Source organism: Vespa crabro, chromosome 11 (assembly GCF_910589235.1).
Source record: "Vespa crabro chromosome 11, iyVesCrab1.2, whole genome shotgun sequence".
Taxonomy (NCBI): domain Eukaryota; kingdom Metazoa; phylum Arthropoda; class Insecta; order Hymenoptera; family Vespidae; genus Vespa; species Vespa crabro.
In genome coordinates, this window is record NC_060965.1 from 2,374,401 (window position 1) to 2,398,400 (window position 24,000).

At 32.4% G+C, this 24,000-nt stretch overlaps 1 protein-coding gene across 4 annotated transcripts in view; it reads right to left on the bottom strand.

Moving 5' to 3' along the window:
• LOC124428079 (discoidin domain-containing receptor 2-like) overlaps nt 1–24,000 on the bottom strand; it is a 159,859-nt gene that overhangs the window by 22,737 nt on the left and 113,122 nt on the right. For all 4 annotated transcript variants that reach the window (XM_046971689.1, XM_046971688.1, XM_046971687.1 and 1 more), the window contains 7 exons: nt 20,635–20,810; nt 13,347–13,467; nt 11,798–11,955; nt 10,713–11,026; nt 7,842–8,033; nt 5,345–5,437; nt 3,585–3,726 (listed from right to left, as the gene is read on the bottom strand). In XM_046971689.1, the coding sequence (XP_046827645.1) occupies nt 3,585–3,726; nt 5,345–5,437; nt 7,842–8,033; nt 10,713–11,026; nt 11,798–11,955; nt 13,347–13,467; nt 20,635–20,810 (1,196 nt within the window). The remainder of the gene's footprint in view (nt 1–3,584; nt 3,727–5,344; nt 5,438–7,841; nt 8,034–10,712; nt 11,027–11,797; nt 11,956–13,346; nt 13,468–20,634; nt 20,811–24,000) is intronic.

The window sequence follows — 24,000 nt, forward strand, 5'->3', positions numbered from 1 at the left end:
ATTATTATTAATTTATTTATTTTATTTCTCTTTTCATATTATAAAACGACAGGTCCGGAAATCTTTTTTTTTTTGCAATCTGACAGAAAAGTTAAGTTGGCCTGAAAACTTTCGAAAAAGGAAAAACAAAAAAAGAAAAAGAAAAAGAGAAAAAAGGAAAAACAAAGTGTAATTGATTTTTAAGATCATTCAAAAAACACTGATATTTGTCCTTAATCTAAGAACTTTCGATTTATCCCTTTACTATATAACTTTTAATTGTATTTAAACATTAAATCGATTGACATTTGATTTCTATTTTATTATGAGCTATTGATTTATCATTTGTTAATACGAATTGCTTGTTTGATACACTATAAACAAAAATAACATCTATAATATAAATATATATAATATATATAAACTATTATTATTGTTAAAGGATATTTATATGTATATATATACATAAAAAAAAAAAAAAAAAGGAAAAAAAAAGAAAAAAGAAAAAAATTAATACACAAATGTCTGAGGGTTTGTATGAAATTTAACGGCTTCGTAATTAATTATGTAAACTGTACATACTACATCTCGCGTCTCGAGTTCGAGGAAACTAGAAAGTCTCCGAGTGTCTTGGAGTTAGAGCAAAGTGCTTCGTAGGACGTAACTGGTAAAATGGTTACGTATTAGTGCGCTCTAACTTCGTCTATTGTATCTTATTTTACGAGGTGCTTCCTATTTAAATAAAAAGAAAATAGAAACAAAACAAAACGAAATGAGAAAGCAATCAAAAAAGAAGAAATCACGTAATACCACTTTTATATAATCGTGAATCGTATTCATTCTTTTTCTTTTTTCTTTTTTATTCTTTCTTTCTTTCTCCTCCTCCTTCTTCTTCTTCTTTTTTTTAATAACGATAAAGATCGTGTCCACAATTTGTCTCGAGCGAAAAGTGATAATATATTAGTTTGAAGGAAAAAAAAAAAAAAAAATACAAACGAAAAAGAAAAAAAAAAAAAACAAGAAAAAAAAAAGAGAAAAAAGAAAAAAAGAAGACAATTCCAAACATCTGATCGAATTTTCCAATCCATTTCTTTTCTCTTTTCCTTTTCTTTTCTTTTCATGATTTTTTTTTTTTTTTTTTTCACGTCTCCTCCCCCTTCGAAATAGGTAAATAGGTAGGTATACGTTTGCACATGAAAAAGATTTAAGAGACTTAAGAGAAAACAGGAGGAGAATTCACGGCGAGGATTTTTCGAGTTTGCCAGGCGGCGTAAAGTCGAGATATTGCGCGGGGAGCAATATTTCAATGTTCCATGCAAGAGAGAAAGAGAGAGAGAGAGAGAGAGAGAGAGAGAAAGAGGGAGAAAGAACGTTTCGTTCTTTTGTCAAAGGATTAATAAACTTTATGAAGTCATATAGTTGGACGTTCGTCTCTACAAGTATCGGATGCGATAAAGTCAACGTTCAATCATCAAAACGACGCTAATTTCAGATTATTCTTGAAGCGGTATTTCGAGCGTATTAAACGGACGCGTTTCATTAGCGCCGGCACAATAGGCACCCTCGGATAAACGATGAGCAATAATGAAGCGTTAATGACGCAGTCAATTTTAAACGGCTATGCGAACTGGAGCGGTCAAGTACTATATACAGTAACTATATCCTCGATTTTCGTCCTCGTTTCTATTTTCCATTTCTTCTTTCATCAATTTAAATATATCGATTATTTCAAATTGTCGATCGATTCTTTCTTTTCCTTTTTCTTTTTCTTTTTCCTTCTTTCTTTCTCTTTACTTCACTCCTCCTTTTTTTTCTTCTTTTCAATTTTCAACCTTTCTTTTTTCTTCTTCTTTTTCGTTCTTTCTTTCTTCCTTTACCATGAAAAAAGGGAAGGAAAATATATATATATATATATATATATATATATATATATATATATATATACGATCGATATCAATACGGAACACGTATCCTTTTCAGGAATCTATTAACGATTTCGTAACCATGTTAAAAATCCGTCAGTTTCAACTTTTCATTCGGCGCTTTTGTAATTTCATCGAATCCCCATTCTCTTTCATTGCATTTTATAGATCCTTTTCAATATACGCAGGTACTATTTACTTGTCGATATGTTAAAAATAACGTTCGATTTGTTGTACATACATACATACATATATACTTACATACATACATACATACATATATATATATATATATGTATATGTATATATGTATATATATATATATATATTTCGTTTTGGTGATTAACGAAAGGTATTGAACTTTCGAATGATATGTAACATATAAAAATCGAATATATAGTACGTCGGCTCAACATCGTTATTTTTAATCGTCTAGATCGTTTATATAATACCCACCGAGATATCGATAAGCGATCACCTCAGCAATAGTTTCGCGTTTGCTCATGGAAATAACGTATTACTATTTTAAAAGTTTTGTCTTCTTATCTGTGGATAAAGAGAAAGGAAGGAGGAAGAGAAAGAGAAAGAAAGAGAGAGAGAGAGAGAGAGAGAGAGAGAGAAAAGTTGAAAGAAAGAAAAAGGAAAAATAGAAGAGAAAAAAAAAGAAACGAGAAAAAAGAAAATTAAAAAAGATCATCGAGTGAAAAAATATTCAAAGTAAACCGAATTTCATCGGGAATACGAGGAATACGTATTCAGGATTCGGGGCGAAAGCACACCTCCGTAACGGCGGAATGAAATCAAAACTGCTCTCAACCCGTTTTATATAACTGGACTACCCCTCTTTTTCCACCTTTCGCATCAGAGGATATAAAGTCGTTCTCGCCCGATCGGGTTCTCTTGCACTTTTCTCTCCTTTTTCTTTTTTTTCTTTTTTTTTTTTCCCCTACTTTTTTATTTTTTATTCTTTGCCTCTCTCTCTCTCTCTCTCTCTCTCTTTCTCTCTTTCTCTCTCTTCCTCACCCAATCTCATCTTTCTTTCATTGTTAAATTATTTTTGATCTCTTATAACATTTCCCATTTAAATATTTTTTATCGTAAAAAAGAAAATGCTGATGCTAAGTTAGATACTCGTAAAATTATTTCCGATATGACGAAACAACGATCGGTGAAGAGAGAGAGAGAGAGAGAGAGAGAGAGAGAGAGAGAGAGAGAGAGAGAGAGAGAGAGAGAGAGAGAGAGAGAGAGAGAGAGAGAGAAAGGAGAAGAAGAAAGAAATCAAATATGAGCCGACGATCGTGAAAGTGATCCATCTAATCGTATCAATGTTAATTTTATCGTTTCGATATTGATTTTGAAAGATATCGATTTGAATTCTTTCAAAATCATTTTTTTTTTTTCCCCCCCATAACAGATATGACAAATTATATACTCTTTCTCTTTTTTTTCTTTTTTCTTTTTTTTTTTTTTTTTATTCTCGAGAAAAAATAAATTCTATTATATTTCGTCCAATTGAAAGATTTTACGTGATGACGCTGAGGAGAGCTTTATTTGAAGAAGAAAAAAGAAAAAAAAAAAAAAGAAAAAAATAATTTAATAATTTAAAAAAAATATTTAATAATTTAAATAATTTATAATAGTTTCATGATTTATTAATATTATACGTCACTTATTAATTCTTACCATTAACATGGATTCCCAAGCCATCCATCTTATGGGTAACGGTGCTCGACCTTCGATTCGAAAATAATCGGCCGCGTATGCGCTCCTTCCTGAACCTAAATCGGATATCTTGATGGTATAATTTTGGCATACCAGACAATTCCTGTAAAAATACAGAATAAATATTCCATAGAAAAATATATTTAAACGATACATTATATCTATCTATCTTTCTTTCTTCCTTTTCTTTTCATTTCTTTTCTTTTTCATTTTTCTTTATTTCTTTTTTTTTCCCCTCTTTTATTGCCATACGAGTTTTAACTGCGAAACATGAAAAGAAGATCAAGAAAAATATGCATGGCAAACGTTCACGAAACTTATCTAAAGAGAACGGATTTCTCTCCAATTCTCTTTTTCCGATTTCGAGAACTCGATGAAACGAACTCTCGAGACAGCCTTTACATCGTTGTTCAAAGTTTCTTCTTTCTGATTTGCAACGTAAAATCCAGGTCGTTTATCGTCTCGCCTATTTATTTCGGAAGAAGAAAGATAGCAAAAGGGAGAAAGAGAGAGAGAGAGAGAGAGAGAGAGAGAGAGAGAGATTTAGTAGCTACTCCCATCACCCGGTCATTTTATTGTTCTATGTTTTTATTTCATACTCTCACGAAAGTAATACGTTCTCACTACAATTTCATTCTCTTCTCTATTCTCAGCTCTGCTCTTAACTTTTTTTATATCCGTAAAAATATAAAAATCAGAATTAAGGATATTCCGTAGCCCGTTCTTTGCTATTCTCATTTCTTTTAACTTATTATTAGTATTTTTAAAAATATATCCATTATTGATACCTTCTTCAAATGTCTCGTAGTTAAAAATTTTAAATATTTTCATTCATAGTAATGTATCTGTTATTTTTCATTTGTAATTCTTTCTTTCTTTCTCTCTCTCTCTCTGTCTCTCCATTTTTCTTTCTCAATGTCGTATTATCTAACAATTTAATTATTATTTATTCTGTAATATAAATTGGACATTTGAGATGGAATAAATCGAACTACGTACTTTCATTGTTCTTTATGTTTCTATTTAGAAAAAATTAAAGGACGAACTTTGTACGAAAAAAAAAAAAAAGAAAAGCCTGGTCAATTATATATATATATATATATATTCTCGGGATGAATTTCAATAAAAAGAAAAAAAAATAGAAAACAAAAGAAAGGAAAGAAATCAACAACAAAGAAAATAATACAAATTCTATATACGTAATAATTTGTTAATTTGGCCGATAAATTTCTTTCGATAATTAATACCTACAGATTAAAGATTCTGATGAATCTTTATTCCTTATTATAATACTTATCAGAAGTTTAAAGTTGTGTGCCCTTAGTGTAATACGTCTTAATATCGTAGACAAGTTTCTCCCGACAAAGACATTACGATCAAGGTTTATGATCGGAGTTAATAATTCGAACATGTGACGTCGGGCCGACGTCGGCCAAAACACCCTTTCTTGAATTTAATGACGTAGTGTCAGCTTGGCTCAAAGTCTTGATGCGACCTTAAGGACCGAAGGGTTAGGAAAATAGGAAGAAGGGTCGAAGAAACGTAAAGCTAACTAATTTCCCCTTTGGCTTAAACGTTACCTTCGTTAGCCAATCTTCCATTTTGATCAAGGGGGTAGGTCATTTTCGAGAATGGAATTAAAAGGCGAAGGAAAAGACAAATGAGGGGCGTGTTTGTAGGGCTTGTTCGAACGATCTCGCGAGAGTGTATGGTGTCGTTACCTTGTGGCTAGATCCCGATGCACGAAGTCCATTTCCTCCAAGTACTTCATGCCAGATGCTATTTGTGTGGCCATGTAAACCAACGTGCCGAAACTAGAACACGAAGAACAAGCGGTTGGCGTCATTGAGTTTGCCATGAGAAACTATGTATAAGGTTAAGTCGTTTGCATCGGTTATATTGCGGATATACGCTAACGATATACACAGACAGGCATTGGTCGGCTGTTGAATGAATAGAGATAGAGAGAGAGAGAGAGAGAAAGAGAAAGAGGTAGATAGATAGATAGACAGATAGAATAGATAGATAGATAGATAGATCGTTGTCTTTCTCTTCTAAATTATTATGAACATTGTCTATGTTTTAGTACTATATGTACAACGTCGTAACATTCTAATGGTTAGATTAATTGTCTTTCTTATTACGTTGGAACAAAGTTTAGTAGCATTTAACGCTGAACTTGTCGGGTGTGAAATACCATAGGGATTAATATGATGTATACTCTTGACAGATGAAGAACGTCTTCTATCGCTATGGTATTTCGTTTATTTGAATTAAACAACAATCATTTTGCGTTTAGACGATTGTTATAAAAGATTATATTATATTATTCAAATTAACGATAACATTTTAATAATATTTCAATGGTATTATGATAGAATGAAAAATATTTTATTTTTTTCGTGGATATAACAATCGTCACGTTTGTCAAATTCGTTCGATCGAAATACAAATACTATGTATTATACAGTAGAAACAATTTGTAATACATTATACATGTTTAGGTAGATACGTATGGACATATGTCGAACGATGAGTGAGAGAGAGAGAGAGAAAGAGAGAGAGAGAGAGAGAAACTTGTTCGGAAAATCCATGAACGCACGAATTCCAAAAAAAAGAAAAAAAGACAAAAAAAAAATGCCCGTGTTGTCTCGTCGACAACTGTCACGTGCACCAAACGATCCCTCTCTATCGCTCACCTCTCATTTTCAGCCGATTTCGCGTATCTTTCGAGTACTCTCGAATTCGACTCCGGTAACACTTCACGCTCTTTCTACTTTTCACGTATTTTACCTTCTCTTCTCTCTTCTTTTTGTTTTGTTTTTGTTTGCTTTTTTTTTTCTTTTTTCGTTGTTTTGTTTCGTTCTGTGTGTATGCGCGCGCGTGTGTGTGTGTGTGTGTTGTGTGTGTGTGCGTGTGTTCTGTTTTTTTTTTTTCCTTTTTCGTTCCTTTGTTCTATTACTCTCTTCAAGCGAGATAATTGAAAATAATGTCGCTTTATCATAGAAGAGTTCGACATCTCTTTCCACTCGTATAAGTGACGAAGTATCCTCGACCGATGTCACGAAATTCTCTGTCGATATTATTTCCGATCTCGTTTGTCCAGTAAAAACGAGACTCACGAGAGGATTAGCGGTCTCTCTCTCTCTCTCTCTCTCTCTCTCTCTCTCTCTCTCTCTCTACGTGTTATTTTTTTTTTTTATTCTTGTCCTCTTTTTTTCCTTTTTTTTTTTTAATCTATTCAGGCCGAAGGACAAAATAAAAAGGAGAATAATTTGACTGCTTGTTATTTTTCAATATTATTCGCGTCACTATACACCTCCCGAATTATAATGTGTGAGATGTGAAAATCAAAGTTAAGCTGATTTACAGAAAATATATAGGCTGCATCGAATGAGCATTAAATTTTACTAAAACTTTATATATATATATATATATATATATATATATATATATGTGTACAAATATGTTATAACAAAAAAAAAAATATATATATATATATATATGTATAATATTCGTTCATATTTGAAAAGGAAACTGATGCTAAATGTATACCAATTGATAAAAATCGTTTTAGTAAATCGATTAAAGTTATGAATGCGTCGCAACGATACAACGGAGAGAATATAGCATCTAATGATTTTCAATGGTATCGATGTACGGGAATCGGTGGGAGTGGGCAAACACAATAACGACTTGTCCATTAAACGATGCTAATTGTTCGATAACGGGCGAACTCGCCATGGGTATATATTCTCGGGAAACTATTCCCAATTGCTGTGTGGAATCGAATGTCCCACCAACTTTTCTAAACCATAATTCAAAACCTTTTGCATCCATTAACGAGCTAGTTAAAGGTCATTATTAGTATTGAAACTGGTAACGTATCTATTATTTGCCATTTATCCTTTGTAACTTAATGGAACAAATGAGAAAGGAACTTTTTCAAATATTTTTAATTAATAAAAGGTATAATTAAAAAAAACAAAAAAAAAAAAATATATATATATATATATATAAGTTCTCTTTGTTCGTAATAATTCTTCTTTTTGAATCCCTGTGAATCTTTTTTCTTCCTATTTTCCTTTTTTGTTTTTTTCTTTTTTGTTCTTTTTTTTCTTCTTTCCTTTTTTCCTTTATATCAATAGCTAATAAATTTTTTCTCCTTCTTTTTTTTTTTTTTTTTTAATATATAATATATTTAATATTATTTATTACCTTAGTGTCTTGGCAGTGTGCACGGTCGAAGTTTCGGCTATGTGACTTTGGAGATACTGATTCAAATCCCCATACGCGCCATTTTCCAATACGATACACATGGGATCGTTCTCAAGACTGGCACCAAGTAACCGGCCAACGTTCCGATCATTGAGACGTGCCAATCTCTTTGCTTCCTGTTGAAATTCTATCCTGTAAAATATATAATTACAATCAGTGATAATATCTTTATAGTGTCCCTATTTTTGTTCTCTTCTTTTTCTTTTCTTTTTTTTTTTTTTTTTTTTTTTTCTTTTTTCTTTCTTCTTTTTATATCAAGTTATTATCTATCGGGTATACATTGAAAATTTATATCGACATTATTGCGAGTTTTTATCCGTCAGATACAAGAATATCAATGCGATGCTCCTATTTGACGAATTAATTTTTTTTTTAATCGGCGAGTCGAAAGAAAAAAACCAAAAAAAAATCAAAATTAAAATAAATAACAAGACATATGAAAAAGTGAAAACTCGATTTTACGTTTTTCTTTTTTTTCCTTTTTTTGTTTTTCTATTTTTTTCTTTCTTTTTTTTTTTTTTTTTATCGGATAAAAATATTTTTGTGGCAATAATTTTGAAAGAAAAAAAAAAAAAAATAAAAAAAAAAATTGAAATAGAGATTAAATGTAGCCGCGTCGAAATAAAAGTGTGACTCGACTAAATAATTTTGAATACACAGATTGCCCGACAATGAGAGATGATTAAAAATTAATTAAAATGTCAATTTTTCGTTTTATTTCGGTGGACAGAAGCTTTTTACGAAGATTTTGAAAAAAAAGAAAAAAAAAAAAAAAAAATAAAAAAAAAAGAAAACGATGAAAAGATAATGAATTAAACGTAGTCGCGTCGCAATAAATGTGTGATTATTTTATACACACAGACACACACGTACACACGCGCGCGCGCGCGCGCAGGTACATATTTTCACACTTCTGGTGTGATTTAGAGTTGACGAAAAATTTGTTAAAACATTGATCTTCCGTTTTTCTTTTTATGTTGATCAAACAAAAATTTTTTGTAATGATTTAAAAAAAAGAAAAAGGAAGAAAGGATGAGTGAAAAATGTAACTTAGTCAAAATGATAGCTTGAGTTGAATAAAAACACATGCATACATACACACACACACACACACATATATATATATATACAGACGTACACGTTTACATATATGCGCATAAGTTCCTATTATTATTTAGAGATTAACAAATGAATGTGATACGAAAGATTCTCCTTCGTAGGAAATACGAAGGAGAATCGAAGACGAGCTTAAGCTGCTTCGCGGTCACACGTGGAATACGTGGAATGGCGCCGAGTTATACTATGCATCCGTGGATAGGCACAATAATCGTGACGTTCTCATAGTTTATGACATACCGTTCAAACGTTCTACGCTCTCCGACGAAGCATCCATGAAATTCCATCTAGGCGCGTTGTTAATCAACGAAAATGCATAATTATCGTGCTAGCGAACTAAATCAAGCCGATCGTTCGAGCCGATCGATCGTTCCCGTACCGAAAATAATTTCATTACCTTCGGACGAGTAGAAAAAAGACCGCGAGAGAGAGAGAGAGAGAGAGAGAGAGAGAAAAGAAAAAAAGAGTGAAAAAAATTGGAAGGGGTAATACATCGTCAAAAATGATTATGGCACATCGACAGCGTTCGAAGTTAAAAAAGAATTTTATCCGAATCCCTGGAGTCCCTTTCCCCCCTCCCCAGCCCCTATTTTCCCCCTCTTTCTCTCATTTCCTTCTTTTTTTCTTTTTTCTCTTTCTTTCTTTTTTCTTTTTTTTTTTTTTTTTTTTTTTTTTTTTTTTCCCTCAATCGTGCAACCGAACGATGTGGAATATAATAAAGCCAATCGAGTGCACGGTTCGTACTATGCGAAAATGTGTACGACAAGGACGGTCAGTCCTTGATGGGTAGTCGTCAGGCAGTTGAAAAAAGTGTATCAGACCTAGTCGGATTTATTGACACGATTGAACATTCATTTGCGTTTTTATCTTTGCATTTCTATACTTTTCTCTCTCTCTTTCTCTTCCTCTCTGTCTCTATCTTTCTCTTTCTCCCTTTACTTTTCTCTCTCACTCGGTCTGTTTCTTTTTCCTTTCGTCGAATCGCTCCCCGATGAAACTATGTCGTGCGAGAAAATAAAACGAATGAGCGAACGAACGAACGAACGAACGAAAGAACGAACGTCGCGTACAGTCTAACCGTTCAACCCCTAACCATCCAACCCTATGCGAGCGCGTACCCTTGCTCTGTGAACGATAAAACGTTTCGTGGCTGATAAAAGCGAGCTTCGACATACGACTACTCGATTCCTGATCCTTTCTACATCGTCGATAACGCGCCGTTGATTTTTCCAACGAAATGTACTTTTCGGTTCGTTTCCGATCTGGGGATCGTCTATGGGCTTACTAGTCAATGAGATTTCACATCGATAATGAAATTTGTGAATGATATTTAGAAAGTAATAATGATTTTGATATATATATATATATATATTTATATTAATTTTTTTCCATGATTAATTAAAGACGTTGAGTTTGACGATATCGTTATATTGATTATTATTTATTAAATCAAATCGATTGATCTATCATCTGTCACGATTATTATCAATCATTATAAATGGAATTTGATATTTCGAAGATAAAAGAATAAAAGGTCTGAGAAAAGTTGATAACGTTAGAAAGATAACTCATAGTAGATGATACTATATATATATGATGATATATATATATATGATGATATATATATATATATATATATATATATATATATATATATATATATATATATATATATATATATATAGGTCGACTCACCTAAGAGCATTTGACGATCCTGGCTTCAAAGATTTAACGACGACTAGGTCGCTGTCGGTGTTCCTGAAGACGTCATCGTATCCGGGAAACCTGTCGACCTCGCAAAGATGTACGTCACCGAAGTATCCACATCCGAGATTCTCGACTATGTTGAGCTTCTCCCGTGGGAAGTCCAGGATGCACTCTGCCGTTTCATCCTCTTCCTCGGTAAGTGTGTCCTCAGCACTGTAACTCGTCAGGCTACTCGACGCTTTCGCACTCATAGCTGCCGGTGTGCTTGGCGTTGGGGACGGTGGTAAAGGTGGTAAAGGGCTCTGCAATATCAATAAAAATAGGATCAAGAATCGAAAATGAAAACTATTTAAAAAGGAAACAAATATAAATGCATATGTATGAGTTAAATCCAATTATATCCTATAAATTTTGACGATATTATCAAAGTAAATTTTTATTTTTCTTTTTTATTTTTCTTTTCCTCTTTTTCTGTTCCCTTTTTTTCCCCCTTCTTTTTTTTCAATTTTGCTCGAATCGAAGTTTTGGAAAATGAAAAAAGTTATCTATCGAATACGTTATATTTGATCAACGGATCGATATCGTAAGGATGAAAATCCGTAGCGTCTCGTAAACGCCACGAACTAAAATTAAATAATAAAATATCACTGTCGCGCAAATCGTACCAAGTTCCAGAAACTTTTTTATTCAACTTCGATTCTTCGACGTAGGAAAAAGGGTAAGAAAGTTCTCACAAGTATATATATATATATATATATATATATATATATATCCGTGAGAGTTTCATTGCTTTTCAAGTTTTATGCGCGGGAAAAATAAAGATAGTACGAAAGAGAAATTCTAACGGATCAAAAGAAGGAAAAACCTCGAAGATTAACGTCGTGAGAAAGATCCTTAAGGTCTGATATCACAAACTTCTCAAAGTGTAGAGCACGAAGCTCCCCTTCTGTATTCTAACGTTCTAACGTTAGTACATAAGGCTTTGCCTCTCGAGTGGTTGGTTGTATTAATGCCTCTGAAAGAGTCCTAGATCGTGTCGATCGCGTGTCTAACCTACGTTTTTTAAAGCTCACCTTACAGATCTCTGTACTGGCATAATACTTTTCCGGTGGGGGTGGTATAGGTGGAGGATTATTGGCTGGATATTCTTGAACCGTTGGGATTGGCCTGGTGAGTTGCTCGATCGGTGTATTCAGTAAGAGTGGAACGACTGGTTGCACCTCGGTAACACCTGAACAATAATTTTACAATAATGATAGGACATTAAAATGATACACATTTATTTATGGCACGAGAATGTTATTGAGAATTTGTGAACAAACGCCTGTCGTATTCATTAAGTATCGCTTAAGTATGTAATATATGAGAACATTCTTTTCAATCTTTCTCCATAATATTTAAATATTTTCTATATAAATATAAATAGAATATGTATAATATTTATATAATTTTATGCAATATATATATATATTTTTTTTTATATAGTTATATATACACACACATATATATATATATATACTTCTTTTTCTTTTGTATTTATAATAAATTTTATAGATACCCTTAAAATATATACGATAAACTCAATCCCTTTTATATTCAACTTTGAAATCTTTCCTTATACTTTAAATCGAAATCTATTTATTAAAAGAAAAAAAAAAAAAAAGGAATAAATAAATAAATAAAAAAAAAAAAAAAGAAAAGAAAAAAAAAGAGGAAGAAAAAAGAATGAAAGAAAGAAAAAAAAGGACGAGGTTATATACAGGAAAATGGTTGAAGGGGATGAAATCACGAACAGTTTGGAAAGTAAATTTTCAAAGTTTCCAACTTACGAATTTTCTCTCACGTATAACCGGCTAAGAAATATATAAAAATGTTGTTTTCGAATAAGGTGTAGAGAGTGGAAGGGCTCTTTCTCTGTTGTGAAATCTATGAAAGGGAAATGCCATTTCGCGGAGAACGAAATAGTTAGGAGGACGCTCGAAACTGTGTCATTCGAATACGGTGGTCCGGCAATCCACCACGGAATCTCCCTCGTTGAGTTTTGGGGATATAGCAGTACGAAACTATCGAATATCGCCGACGAAGCGAACCACGAGAGATTCGATATAGCGAGTAGGGAAAATCAAAAGCAGTTTCGAAGACTTCCACTCTCTTTCTCTATCTCTTTCTCTCTTTTTCTCTCTCTCTCTTTTTCTCTCCCTCTATTCCACGATAAAACGGAGAAATTGTCTATATCACCGTTTTCTCTTCTTCGAAACGTTAGTATCTATCTGCCGTATAGTTGAAAGATTTCGTACAACTTCTCTTATTTATTTTTCTTAATGTTTCACGAGATAACAATGCGAAAACAAACGAAGTAAAAATAAAAAATTTTCCCGACGTACTTTTCCACAGTATTAAAATCAATATCACATATTGCAACGATCGAGAAAGGATTGGGCATTATGTAGCGTTCAAAGAAGAAGAAGAAGAAGAAGAAGAAGAGAAAAAAAAAATATAGAAAGGAAAAGAAAAAGATGGAAGAAAGGAAGAAAAAAAAAATGGGGGGAAAAAAGAATCCATAATAAAGCTTAAAATAGATGTAACGAAAGTTTTTTGCATAAAGTTAACTTGGACACTAACCTGTATAATTGCCGATGGTCTCATGAAGCTGTGTCGTCGTATTATAGGCAGAGGGATGATATTGGGCCGGTAGAGGGGGGCAAATTGGTCCCTTGTCCTCGCTCTCTTCCTGTACTGAAACCTACGGTCGAATATCAAGCGTTATCGTTAATGCATCTGACATTTATGCACACACATTGAGCATGTATAGTAGTATATCGGGACCTATGGTTAAAAGCGATACACTCCTAGGAACTATTCCTCGTATTCGTATTCGTATTCATACTCATACTCATGCTCGTACTCATACTCGTACTCATACTTGAAATATTACTCTCTCTCTCTCTCTCTTTATATATATATATATATATATATATATATATATATATATATATATATATTTGTCTCCCTCCCTCTCTCTCTCTGTCTTTCTATCTCTCTATCTCTATCTGACTTTCTCTTTCTAATGCAGAATATTCATAGTCGATGAAATGGAAACAGAGAGACGATGCGAGGACCAACTCACACGGCGTTATATCGGTCCATGGATATTCTACATCCAACGACTCTCGTTCCTCTAACTCTACGGGCTTGAAGCTGCGTTATCGATTCATCTCCGGATTAAATTCATCACGACAAAGAGACAGAGGGAAAGAGAGAGAAAGAGAGAAAGAGAGAGAGCAATATTTCGTGATATTGACTAGAGTGTGATTATTTATCGATATTCGTTTCAATAATCGATATATATATATATATATATATATATATGTATATTGTTCAAGATTACCTTTCGATACAAACTATATCTCTCTCACTGTCTTTCTTTTGAAATGATTTCATCAAAGTGTCGATTAAATGTTTCCCCGCTAGATCAAATCACTTTGTGGTTTTCCCTCGGAACGTCAAGTTTGTTTATCTACATATCTATTTTTCTCTCTCTTTCTCTCTTTCCATGTTTTATTTCAAGATGTGAATAACCTGGATTTATGCAAGCGAATATAAGTAGATACATACGATAAAGCTTGATGTCTATGAAATAATAATTGAATTATATCTTAATTAAAATTTTATGAAAAATTAAGTTACGTGATACGCGAGTATACGATATTTGATATGTTATATCAAAAGAAACAAAAAAAAAAAAAAATAAAAATGATAGAATTGTATTTTTTATATTTAAATGTGTTTAACGACGAATGAAAATGAATCAACATATACAGAGAGGAAAAAAAAATATATATATATATATATATATGTATATATATGTATAAATATCAATTAAACTGGATAAAGATGATCTACAAATACAAATTAATTTCAATTTATTTTGTTAATACGGGAATCAATTTATAGAGAGATATTTGTCACGAGAATATCTCTGACTACTTAACGCCGAAATCAGCTGACCGATTAGCTTTTGGATTAAGTGTTTGAGCTGTCTGATCGGTACGATTATCGTTCACTAAAATCGTTTGAAAAACTAGCGTGTGATATCGCATATTCAAGCTTCTCATTTCGATATGATCGATTAACGACAAATCGATGTCGTATCGATCGCTAATAAGTTTGAATCTCTGAGCGAACTGTTACAGTCAATATTTTCCTAACGACTTTGCCAACCATCCCTCCCCCTTTACCCTATTTCGAGTTCGGCACAAAGCTGCAATGATTTTTAACTTTTATTTCGACGTATAAAGAACACGTGGATTATTCGTTTGTATAATTTTTTTGTTTTTTGTTTTTACTTTTCTTTTCCTTTTTTTCAATTTTTCTTTTTGTTTTCTTTTATGCAAATACACGTAATATAAATAAAATGAATACACGTGTTCAGCACTACGTTGCGATTTAATTTCCGTATAAATATAATTTTTTCTTCTCCTTTTGGATTATTTATCCTTATTCTTCTTTTATTTTTTCATTTTTTTTTTTTTTTTGACTGCTTGTTACAGTTTCGCATATCAGACTAAGAAACAAAATATTTTTTTATGCAAGAAACATATATAACTATACGTGTATGTATAGTTATATAAACGTATATAATTATACTAGCCACATATGGGACAATAATTTTTATAGAAAAAAATTGTCGTATGTTCATTGATACATATTTATGTTAAAACTATACCCTCAAAGATAGAATATAAATTATAATTTTACAATAAGCCAATATATTATATATATATATATGTGTGTGTCTGTGTGTGTATATGTGTGTGTATACATATATATATATATAAATTTAACATTTATCGTCAGATTACGTATAACAATTACATGGATTAAATGTCCGTTAATATTTATATTTTTCTTCTTATCGATTTTTGCGATTGAAGCAAAGTGTTGAGACCTTTTACAAGTTCTCATGAATGCATCAAACAAAATTTATACAATATATGTACCTACATATAATGGTCGTAAAATCTCTCAACGTAAGATTTATCCGTTCATTCGGTTCACTCGTTCATGTCGTTTCGTACAAATCCATCCGCGCGTATTTATTGGGTCAATCGACGAGGAAGAACGGGCTGAGAGAGATAGAGAGAGATAAATAGAGAGAAGTAGGGAGAGAGAGAGAGAGAGAGAGAGAGATAGATAGATAGATAGATAGATAGATAGAGAAAGAGAGAGAGAGAGAAACAGAGGGAGAGGGAGAGATAGAGTTTGTGCTTGTATGTTCATGTGAGTTCATCCGAAAGAAAGAGAGAGAGAGAGAGAGAGAGAGAGAGAGAGAGAGAGAGAAAGATGAATACTACAGCTGCGTGTCATGTATTCGAACGTAAAACTCTCCGCTAATCTCCGCTATTCCCTACTCCAGCTCTCTTCACTGGCCCATTTATAATAAAAACGTTTCCATTTGTGGCTGATGTAGGTCGCGTCGCGTTATATCGCGTGTCACCCGACAAACGGTTTTATTTCGAGCATATATATATATATATATATATATATATATACTTATATATATATATATATATATATATATATATTTATATATATTTCGAAAAGCGAAGCAACAAAAAAAAACAGGAAAAAGGAACAAGGAGAGAGAGAGAGAGAGAGAGAGAGAGAGAGAGAACTAGAGAGAATAATGAAAAGAAGAAAACTGAACAAAAAAAAAAAATATATATATATATAAATAAGCGCATCGAGTTTTACTCTGAGAGCAGAAACGAATTATGTCGATGTACAAAAGGATACAAACAACACGCAATATTACTTTGCAGGAATATCGGTAACCGATGATCGGGTCTCTTCGTTTCGCGCTTATAATGAATAAACGACCCGATAAAGCGAGATTCCTGGTGCTTCCACGGGCGTATTAATTTAAACCCGGTTTTTATTTTTTTTTGTTCTTTTTCTTTCTTTTTTTTGTCTTTTCCTTTTGCTCTTTTTCCTTCTTTCCCTTTCTTTTTTTTTTCTTATTTTTTTTTCTTTTTTTTTTCCTTTCTTTTTTAGAAATCCTGAGACCATTATTACCACGCGAACAAAATAAAAGGAAAATTGAAAGGAGAAAAAGAAAACAAACGAAAGGATAAGGAAGAGAGAAGTGGATAACATTAAAAAAAAAAAAAAAAAAGAAAAAAGAAAAAGAAAGAAAAAAGAAAAAAGAAATAGAAAAAGAAAAAGACAAATAAACAAATAAATAAAAGTAAAGCAAGAAGAAGGAGCAAAGGGATATTATTCGTAAAGGGACACAGGGGAAATAAAATTGTGGTATCGGTTGAAAAGGTCCAGGCATAGAAGGGTCTAAAAAAAATTGTTCTTTTTGTCTTTTTCCATTTACCCCTCCTATCAAACTGTCACCTTTATCGTCCGCTCCCTCCACATCCCCTTCTCGTTCATATACAAACTATCCTCTTCATATATAATACTCGTATACTTTGCAATTCAATGAAAGACTTTATATTATTGCATTCAATCATGCAGATTTATATTCGAATGCATTCTCATTTAAGAAGAAAATAATTCGTACGTGCCGATGCTAAGCATCAAAGTTGTTTATAAAAGCAAACGTAGCTAAAAAAAAAAAAAAAAATAAAAGAAAAAGAAAAAGAAAAAAAGACAAAAAGAGAAAAAAAGGCGAACGATTGGATAATGAAGATTCTTATCGCCCACGTCTCTCTCTCTCTCTCTCTTTCTCTCTCTCTCTCTCTCTATCTCTATCTCTATCTCTATCTCTATCTCTATCTCTTCCTTCGTTCTCCTTGTCTTTCGACGAAACGTGCGCGAGCTCGAAAGGAAAAAAAGGACGAGGGTGAGTTGGTGAGAGAAAGAAGAGAGAAAAGAAAAGGAAAGAAAAGAAAAGAAAAAAAAAAAATAGGAAGAAGAAGGAAAAAAAGGAAAATCGAGAGAGGAATACGCGAAGAAACAAAAAGGCAAAAAAAAAAGATGAGGGGACTTCGGAAATTAGCTGTTTTATTACAACGAATGATCCCTAAGGGATAGGACGATGACGAGGTACGGCTAATTAGTTCCCACGGTATCTCTCTCGAGAGACTTGTTATTCTCATTCCTTTTTCATTTTCCTTTTCTTCCTTTCTTCCTTCTACTTTTTGGTATTTTTTCTTTTCTTTCTTTCTTTTTTTTTTTTTTTTTCGTTTCTTTCTTCCTCCTTTTTGGCGACTCTTCCGCGAGTACGCCATTGACTGATAGATATTTCGAATACCCTTAATAGGATCTTTGAAGAACACAAGGTGTATCTCTCTTTTCTAATTATCAAATCAATAGTACCCCATATACTTGTCTATCTTTTTCTTTTTCTTATACTTTCTCTTTGTTCTTTTTTTTTTTTTTCGAAATAATATAATTCTATCAACAAATTTTATCGTATTAGTTCGATACAATTATAGAAGATATAAGAGACGGATTATTATTGAATAAATCATTTCTTCATAGATACTCGTGAATTTAGATAAAAATTTTCGTGGTAACGTTTGAAGTTATTTTTTTTTTTTTTTCTTTCTTTTTTCTTGAAACATTCAAATAATATTCGCAAGATAATATCCATTGATATTGATATGGTACTTTAAAGTTAGGCCTTAGGCAAGGGCTGTCAGAAGCAGCATTGCCGAAGGGTAGAAGAGTCTACGGGGTTGTTAATTTCCGTTTTAGGAGGAGCGTCGAAGGAATCAGCCTGGTGAGATGCCACGGCACACCGTTAAGATAAGATAACCACTTAGCCATTGGGATTCTATGCGAGAGTCTCTCTCTCTCTCTCTCTCTCTTTCTCTTTTCCTTCCTATCTTTCTGTTTCTCTTCCTTGCTCGAACGTTTGCATTTCTCTCTCTTTCTTTCCTTCGCTCTTTCACTCTTTCGCTCTTTCTTCGTTCGAACGTTTCACCCAACGTCGATTTTTCTTTTTTTTTTTTTCCTTTTTATACTCCTGTACTGAATTACATGCTCACACTCGCGCACAGGAGAAACTCCTGTTGGTCCCTTATGTACTTATCTACACGTCCCTCTTTTCCCGTTAAGGCTATCTAAAAGTCCTGTACTGACTTCCTGACCTCTTATGGCCGATCATTTTGCCCTGATGGCTCGATCAACGCGTTAACTCGACAACAAACGATCGATGTATATTTCTTAAACACCGGCATATCTCATTTTATCGTTCACCCTAAGGGAAAATTTCTAACTAAACGAAAACTAAATGAAAATCGTATGTATATAATGGACGAATAATATATATATATATATATTGCATTATTTTAATTGTTAATTATATCAGTGAATGAATTATAATAAAATTGATCAATGAAATATAATAAAATTTTAAATATACAATTGGTGGATAATTAACGTCAAAATTATTATATAAGTTATGGAGGAATTATTTTTTTAATACTAATGAACATTGCGCATACCAGACGCGCTTGTTATTTTTTATTCGTTAAAATAAATAAAACTCGATTCCCAAGTGGAAAGGAAATTTTTATTAACTTCTTTTTTTTTCTTTTTCTTTTTCCTTTTTTTTTTTTTTTTTACAAACCTCTTCCTCCATAACCTAAGCTAAAAGAGACACACGTACAAATATAAACGTAAAGAGTAAAGAGAACTGAAATGGAAATGGACATGTCTTTAATAATTCTCCCTCGTTCGAGTGGGTTCGAGTTAGAACAAAATTTACGACATGGATATGCACGGCGGTTTGAAGTTTGCCGTTGAAGTAATAGAGAAAGTACTACATGGACTATCCGTGCCTGTTCAAAGATTTAATTCAAGCTCTTGACGTTTTACGTTACCAAGAAGGATAAGGATAGTGAAACGGAAAAAAATAAAAGAGGTAGATAGATACAAAAAGAGAGAGAGAGAGAGAGAGAGAGAGAGAGAGACAAAGGAAGAGAGAGATACTCATCCTTCTTTCTTTTTCTCTTTCTTTGTTGCTAATCAACTTAAATTAATTAAATGTACGACAATGTAGAAACAAAGTTGAAAGGTTCTTCTGTATGGGTTTTTTTTTTCTTTTCTTTTTCTTTTTTCTCTCTCTTTGTTCTTTTTTGGAGTAAAAAGCGTTGATATTTTTTTTCCATTATTTTTCTCTCTCCCTCTCTTTTTTCTATTTTTTTTTTCTCTTTTCTTTTTTTTTTCTTTTTTTTTTTTTTTTTTTTAACCAGCTTTCATCGAAAGAGAAAGAGAGAGAGAGAGAGAGAGAGAGAGAGAGAGAGAGAGAGAGAGAGATAGTTTCATTCATTTACCCTTTGCAAGATCGAAACGATATCGGTCCGGTAGCGAACTTTAGTTTACCGTTTGTTCATTGTAAGATATTGGAACGTGATAACGGCCGTTCGGGAAAAGTATTTCCAGAGTAATATTCCCAGTCGACATTCTCTATTTGTGCGGACTTCCTCTCTGGACAAACTTTCCGTTAGTTCCCATTCTCGATTCCCATAGACACAAACGCAAACGCATTTATGCGCGGGACAAAGTTATCAAAAAGTTGATATTCACTTTTGTAAATATCTCGCAATAAGATAAGATAATAAACGAGAAAAAAGAAAAGATAAAGGAGAGAAAAGGGGAGAAAGAAAAAAGTGAAAAAAAAAAACGGGAGAGAGAGAGAGAGTGGGGGGAGGGGAGGGGGATGGAAGAAAGGAAGAAAAAAAGAAAGAAAGAGAAATAGAAAGAGACGAACGAAGCAATAGTTCTTTTTTTTTTTGTTTTCCTTTTTTTGGGGGGGGGGGGCGAGCGGAGGAGCGAAAGGACCGGAGAATCGTTTAAATGGATACGTGCAATGATATTATTATGTTAGAAGGAAAAAAGAAAAACAAAAAAAAAAAAGAAAATAAGAAAGTACGTGCGAAAATTAACTTACCTTGAGATCGGCTTGTTGATCGTAAAATGTTGGCGGTGCAAGAGCAGCCTTCAATCTACGATTTCGATAGAATATAAACATGATGGCGGCAAGTAGCATTATGATCACCGTTGTTAATAATCCAATGACCAAACCGACAAACTGTTTTGTCTCAGGCTCTTGTTTCTTATCTGGAACTGAACGGAATAATATGTATTGTTAGATTAAATATCGATAACTAAAGGAAATTTCTTCCGAAAAAGATGATCGCATTATTAACAGAACAAATTCTTATTATTATATAACGTAATAAAATTACATAGAAACTTTTATTGTTCATTGTTTCAACGTAATATAATAGTTTTTCAATTTAAATGTATTTTATTCGTAATATTAAACGATCATTCTATCGATGAGTTCCAATAAATTTCATCTTATTTATTATAAATAATAACGATTGGAAATCGATAGAAATTATTAAAAGTGAGATATAATTTTAATCCCATAGCAAGAAGAAAAAAAAAAAAAAAAAGAAAAAGAAAAAAAAGAGAAAAAATAAATTCTTTTCGATCGACATTAAATTTAATGTACAGATAGATAAATAATATCCTTTTGGAGAATAATTTCGATCGTAATAAATCGATTAATTTACATTTAGGATTATATTATTAGATATTTCAATGCGTATATCGTATATGTACACACACATATATATATATATATTTCATTTGCCGCATTTATGTTTAGGTATATAAATTTCTATACGAATACATATATATATATATATATATATATATATATATATATCTATCTATATGTATGTATATACCTGCGTACTTATAAAGCCGTCACATCACACAAAGTGGTCACCTAACGCATAAGGCCACGCGTCCTATTACGCTAGGAAGCATCGTTACAGGCAGACCCGCATAATGTACGATCGGACGATAATGATGATTGTGCTGGACGCGAAGCTCACAACCTATACTCCGCTTGAGCAGCACCTTGTCGATCGATCGATCTGATTACAAAATGTTCGGCCTATCCCATGTACCGTCTATCCAACTGATTTCATCAGGAGCATAGTATAACGCTAGTCTCTCTCTCTCTCTCTCTCTCTCTCTCTCTCTCTCTCTTTTTTCTTTCTCTCTCTCTCACTCTCTCTCTTTTTCTCTCTTAAACATATTTCATGTCGTACCTTTATTGAATTTTTTTTCCCCTACTCGTTAATAAAAAGCCAGCTCAGGTTTTACACGAACTTTCCCTGCGATCATTTTAAACATGCAAATAAACGAATATTATTAGAATTTTATTCGGGATATTTAACGTCTAATTAAAAAAAAAAGAAAAAAAAAAAAAAGAGCAAAAAAAAAAAAAGATAAATAAATAAAAAAAGAAAGAAAGAAAGAAAGAAAGAGAAGAATAAAGAAAGATAGGAACGATCGATCGAACGTTTCTCATGGATAGGTATTTATGAAATAAATTGAAGATTTATTAAATTCATTTTTACGTAGGGAAAAAAAAAAAAAGAAGAAAAAGAAAAGAAATCAAGAAAAAAAAAAAAGAAAAAGAAAAATAAGGAAAATCCAATGGTTATAACGAAATTGAAATTCAACTTAAATGCATACCTTTTCGCCTTGCCTGCCAAGTCGAAAAGGAAAGAAGAAGAAGAAGAAGAAGAAGAAGAAGAAGAAAAAGAAAAGAAAAAGAACAAAAAAAAAAGAGAGAAAAGAAAAAAGAAAATGAAAAAGAAAAAGAGAAAGAAATGAGCCCGAGCGCGTCAGCATTTTCGAGAAAGGAGAACTTTCGCGATTGGTAACTTCATTTCCCTTTAAGTTATTACTACTCGGAGGTAGGTGAAACGAAGCCTCTTTTGAAGCTTTTGCAGTGCGTCGTTTGTTAACGTACAGCTCAAAACGTACGCCTCGGCTCGGCTCGAGAAAAGCGTGTCGTTACTTTTCTCCTTTTCTAGCTTACCCTCTTTCTCTATTTTCTTTCTCTCTCTCTCTCTCTCTCTCTCTCTCTCTCTCACTCACCCCCTCTCTCTTTCTCTTTCTCTCCTTCTCATTCGCTCACTCTTTCGTTCTCTTTTCTTTACTCTCATTTTTACCCCTTTCCTTTCCTCGTACTTTTCCGCTTTTTACTCGCGTATTATCACATGGATGAATACTTTTACCCCGGGTGCAAATATGGAGCAACGTGTAATGAAACATTAGGCATGTCGTATTTAAAATGAAAGAATAGAAAGAGAAGAAGGTATAAGGGAAAAAAAAAAGGTCTACTTTGATTTTTCATTTTGCTCATATTCTATCTTTCTCTATCTCTCTCTCTCTCTCTCTCTCTCTCTCTCTCTCTCTCTCTCTCTCTCTCTCTCTCTCTCTCTCTGTATTTTTCATAGTTTTAAGATAAGAAAATTCTTACTTATTAAATTCATTTTAGATTCTTTCCCTTTATCTCCATTGCTTGAAGGTCTAAAGGATGGTAGAAATTGATAAAGAAGGATAGTAAAATGATATAGATTTTCTCTTTTAAACAACTCGATGGAAGATATTAATGGGAAACTTTGATCTTTCCTTCCTTATCCTTTTAAAAGTTCGAAGGACACCGATACTAACTGAAGAGACTGTCAAGGAATAAAGTCGTGGAAGAAATTAATCGTTTTAATTGGCTTCATTCCTTGCCGTTAGTTCTGCCTTGGAAAAGAAAAAAGAAAAAGAGAAAAAAAAAAAAGAAAAGAAAAAGAGAAAGAAAAAAGAAAAAGAAAAAGAAACAAGAAAGAAAAGTAAGAAAGAAAACCGACCGAGTGATTCTCAAGTGTGTTTTTGTTTTTTCCATTCTTTCTTTTCTTACTTTGTCTTTTCTTATTCTTTGTTTTTTTCTTTTTTTCTTTTTTTTTCTTTTTTGTTTTTTTGTAACCTGCAAACGATTTCCCTTGTAAACGATTTCCCATGGCTATTGATATATCCTACCTTTGAGCAACGATTATTTATTTCTTTAATAGTTCGACAATAGAAAATAATTATTCGAGCTGATAATTAGAAATTCATTTTTGCAATATAAGTCGATTTAATCTGATTATCTTTTTCATTCATTAGAAGATCGATATAGCGTTCGTCAAATATTTTTCTTTAATAACAATCACCTTAAGGAACGTGACTTATACGTATCATATATATATATATATATATATATATATATATATATATATATATATATATATATATTCTTTATTGGATGTACTTTCAACAGTCTGTAGACGTAATCATCAAGCTTAAAGTTAGTATTTGCTTGTTGTTAAACGTCGCGAAAAAGCATAAGAGTATTTTTCTTTTCTTTTTCTCTTTTTTTCTTTTTTTCTTTTTCCCCAAGTGAAACAATGCCTGATAC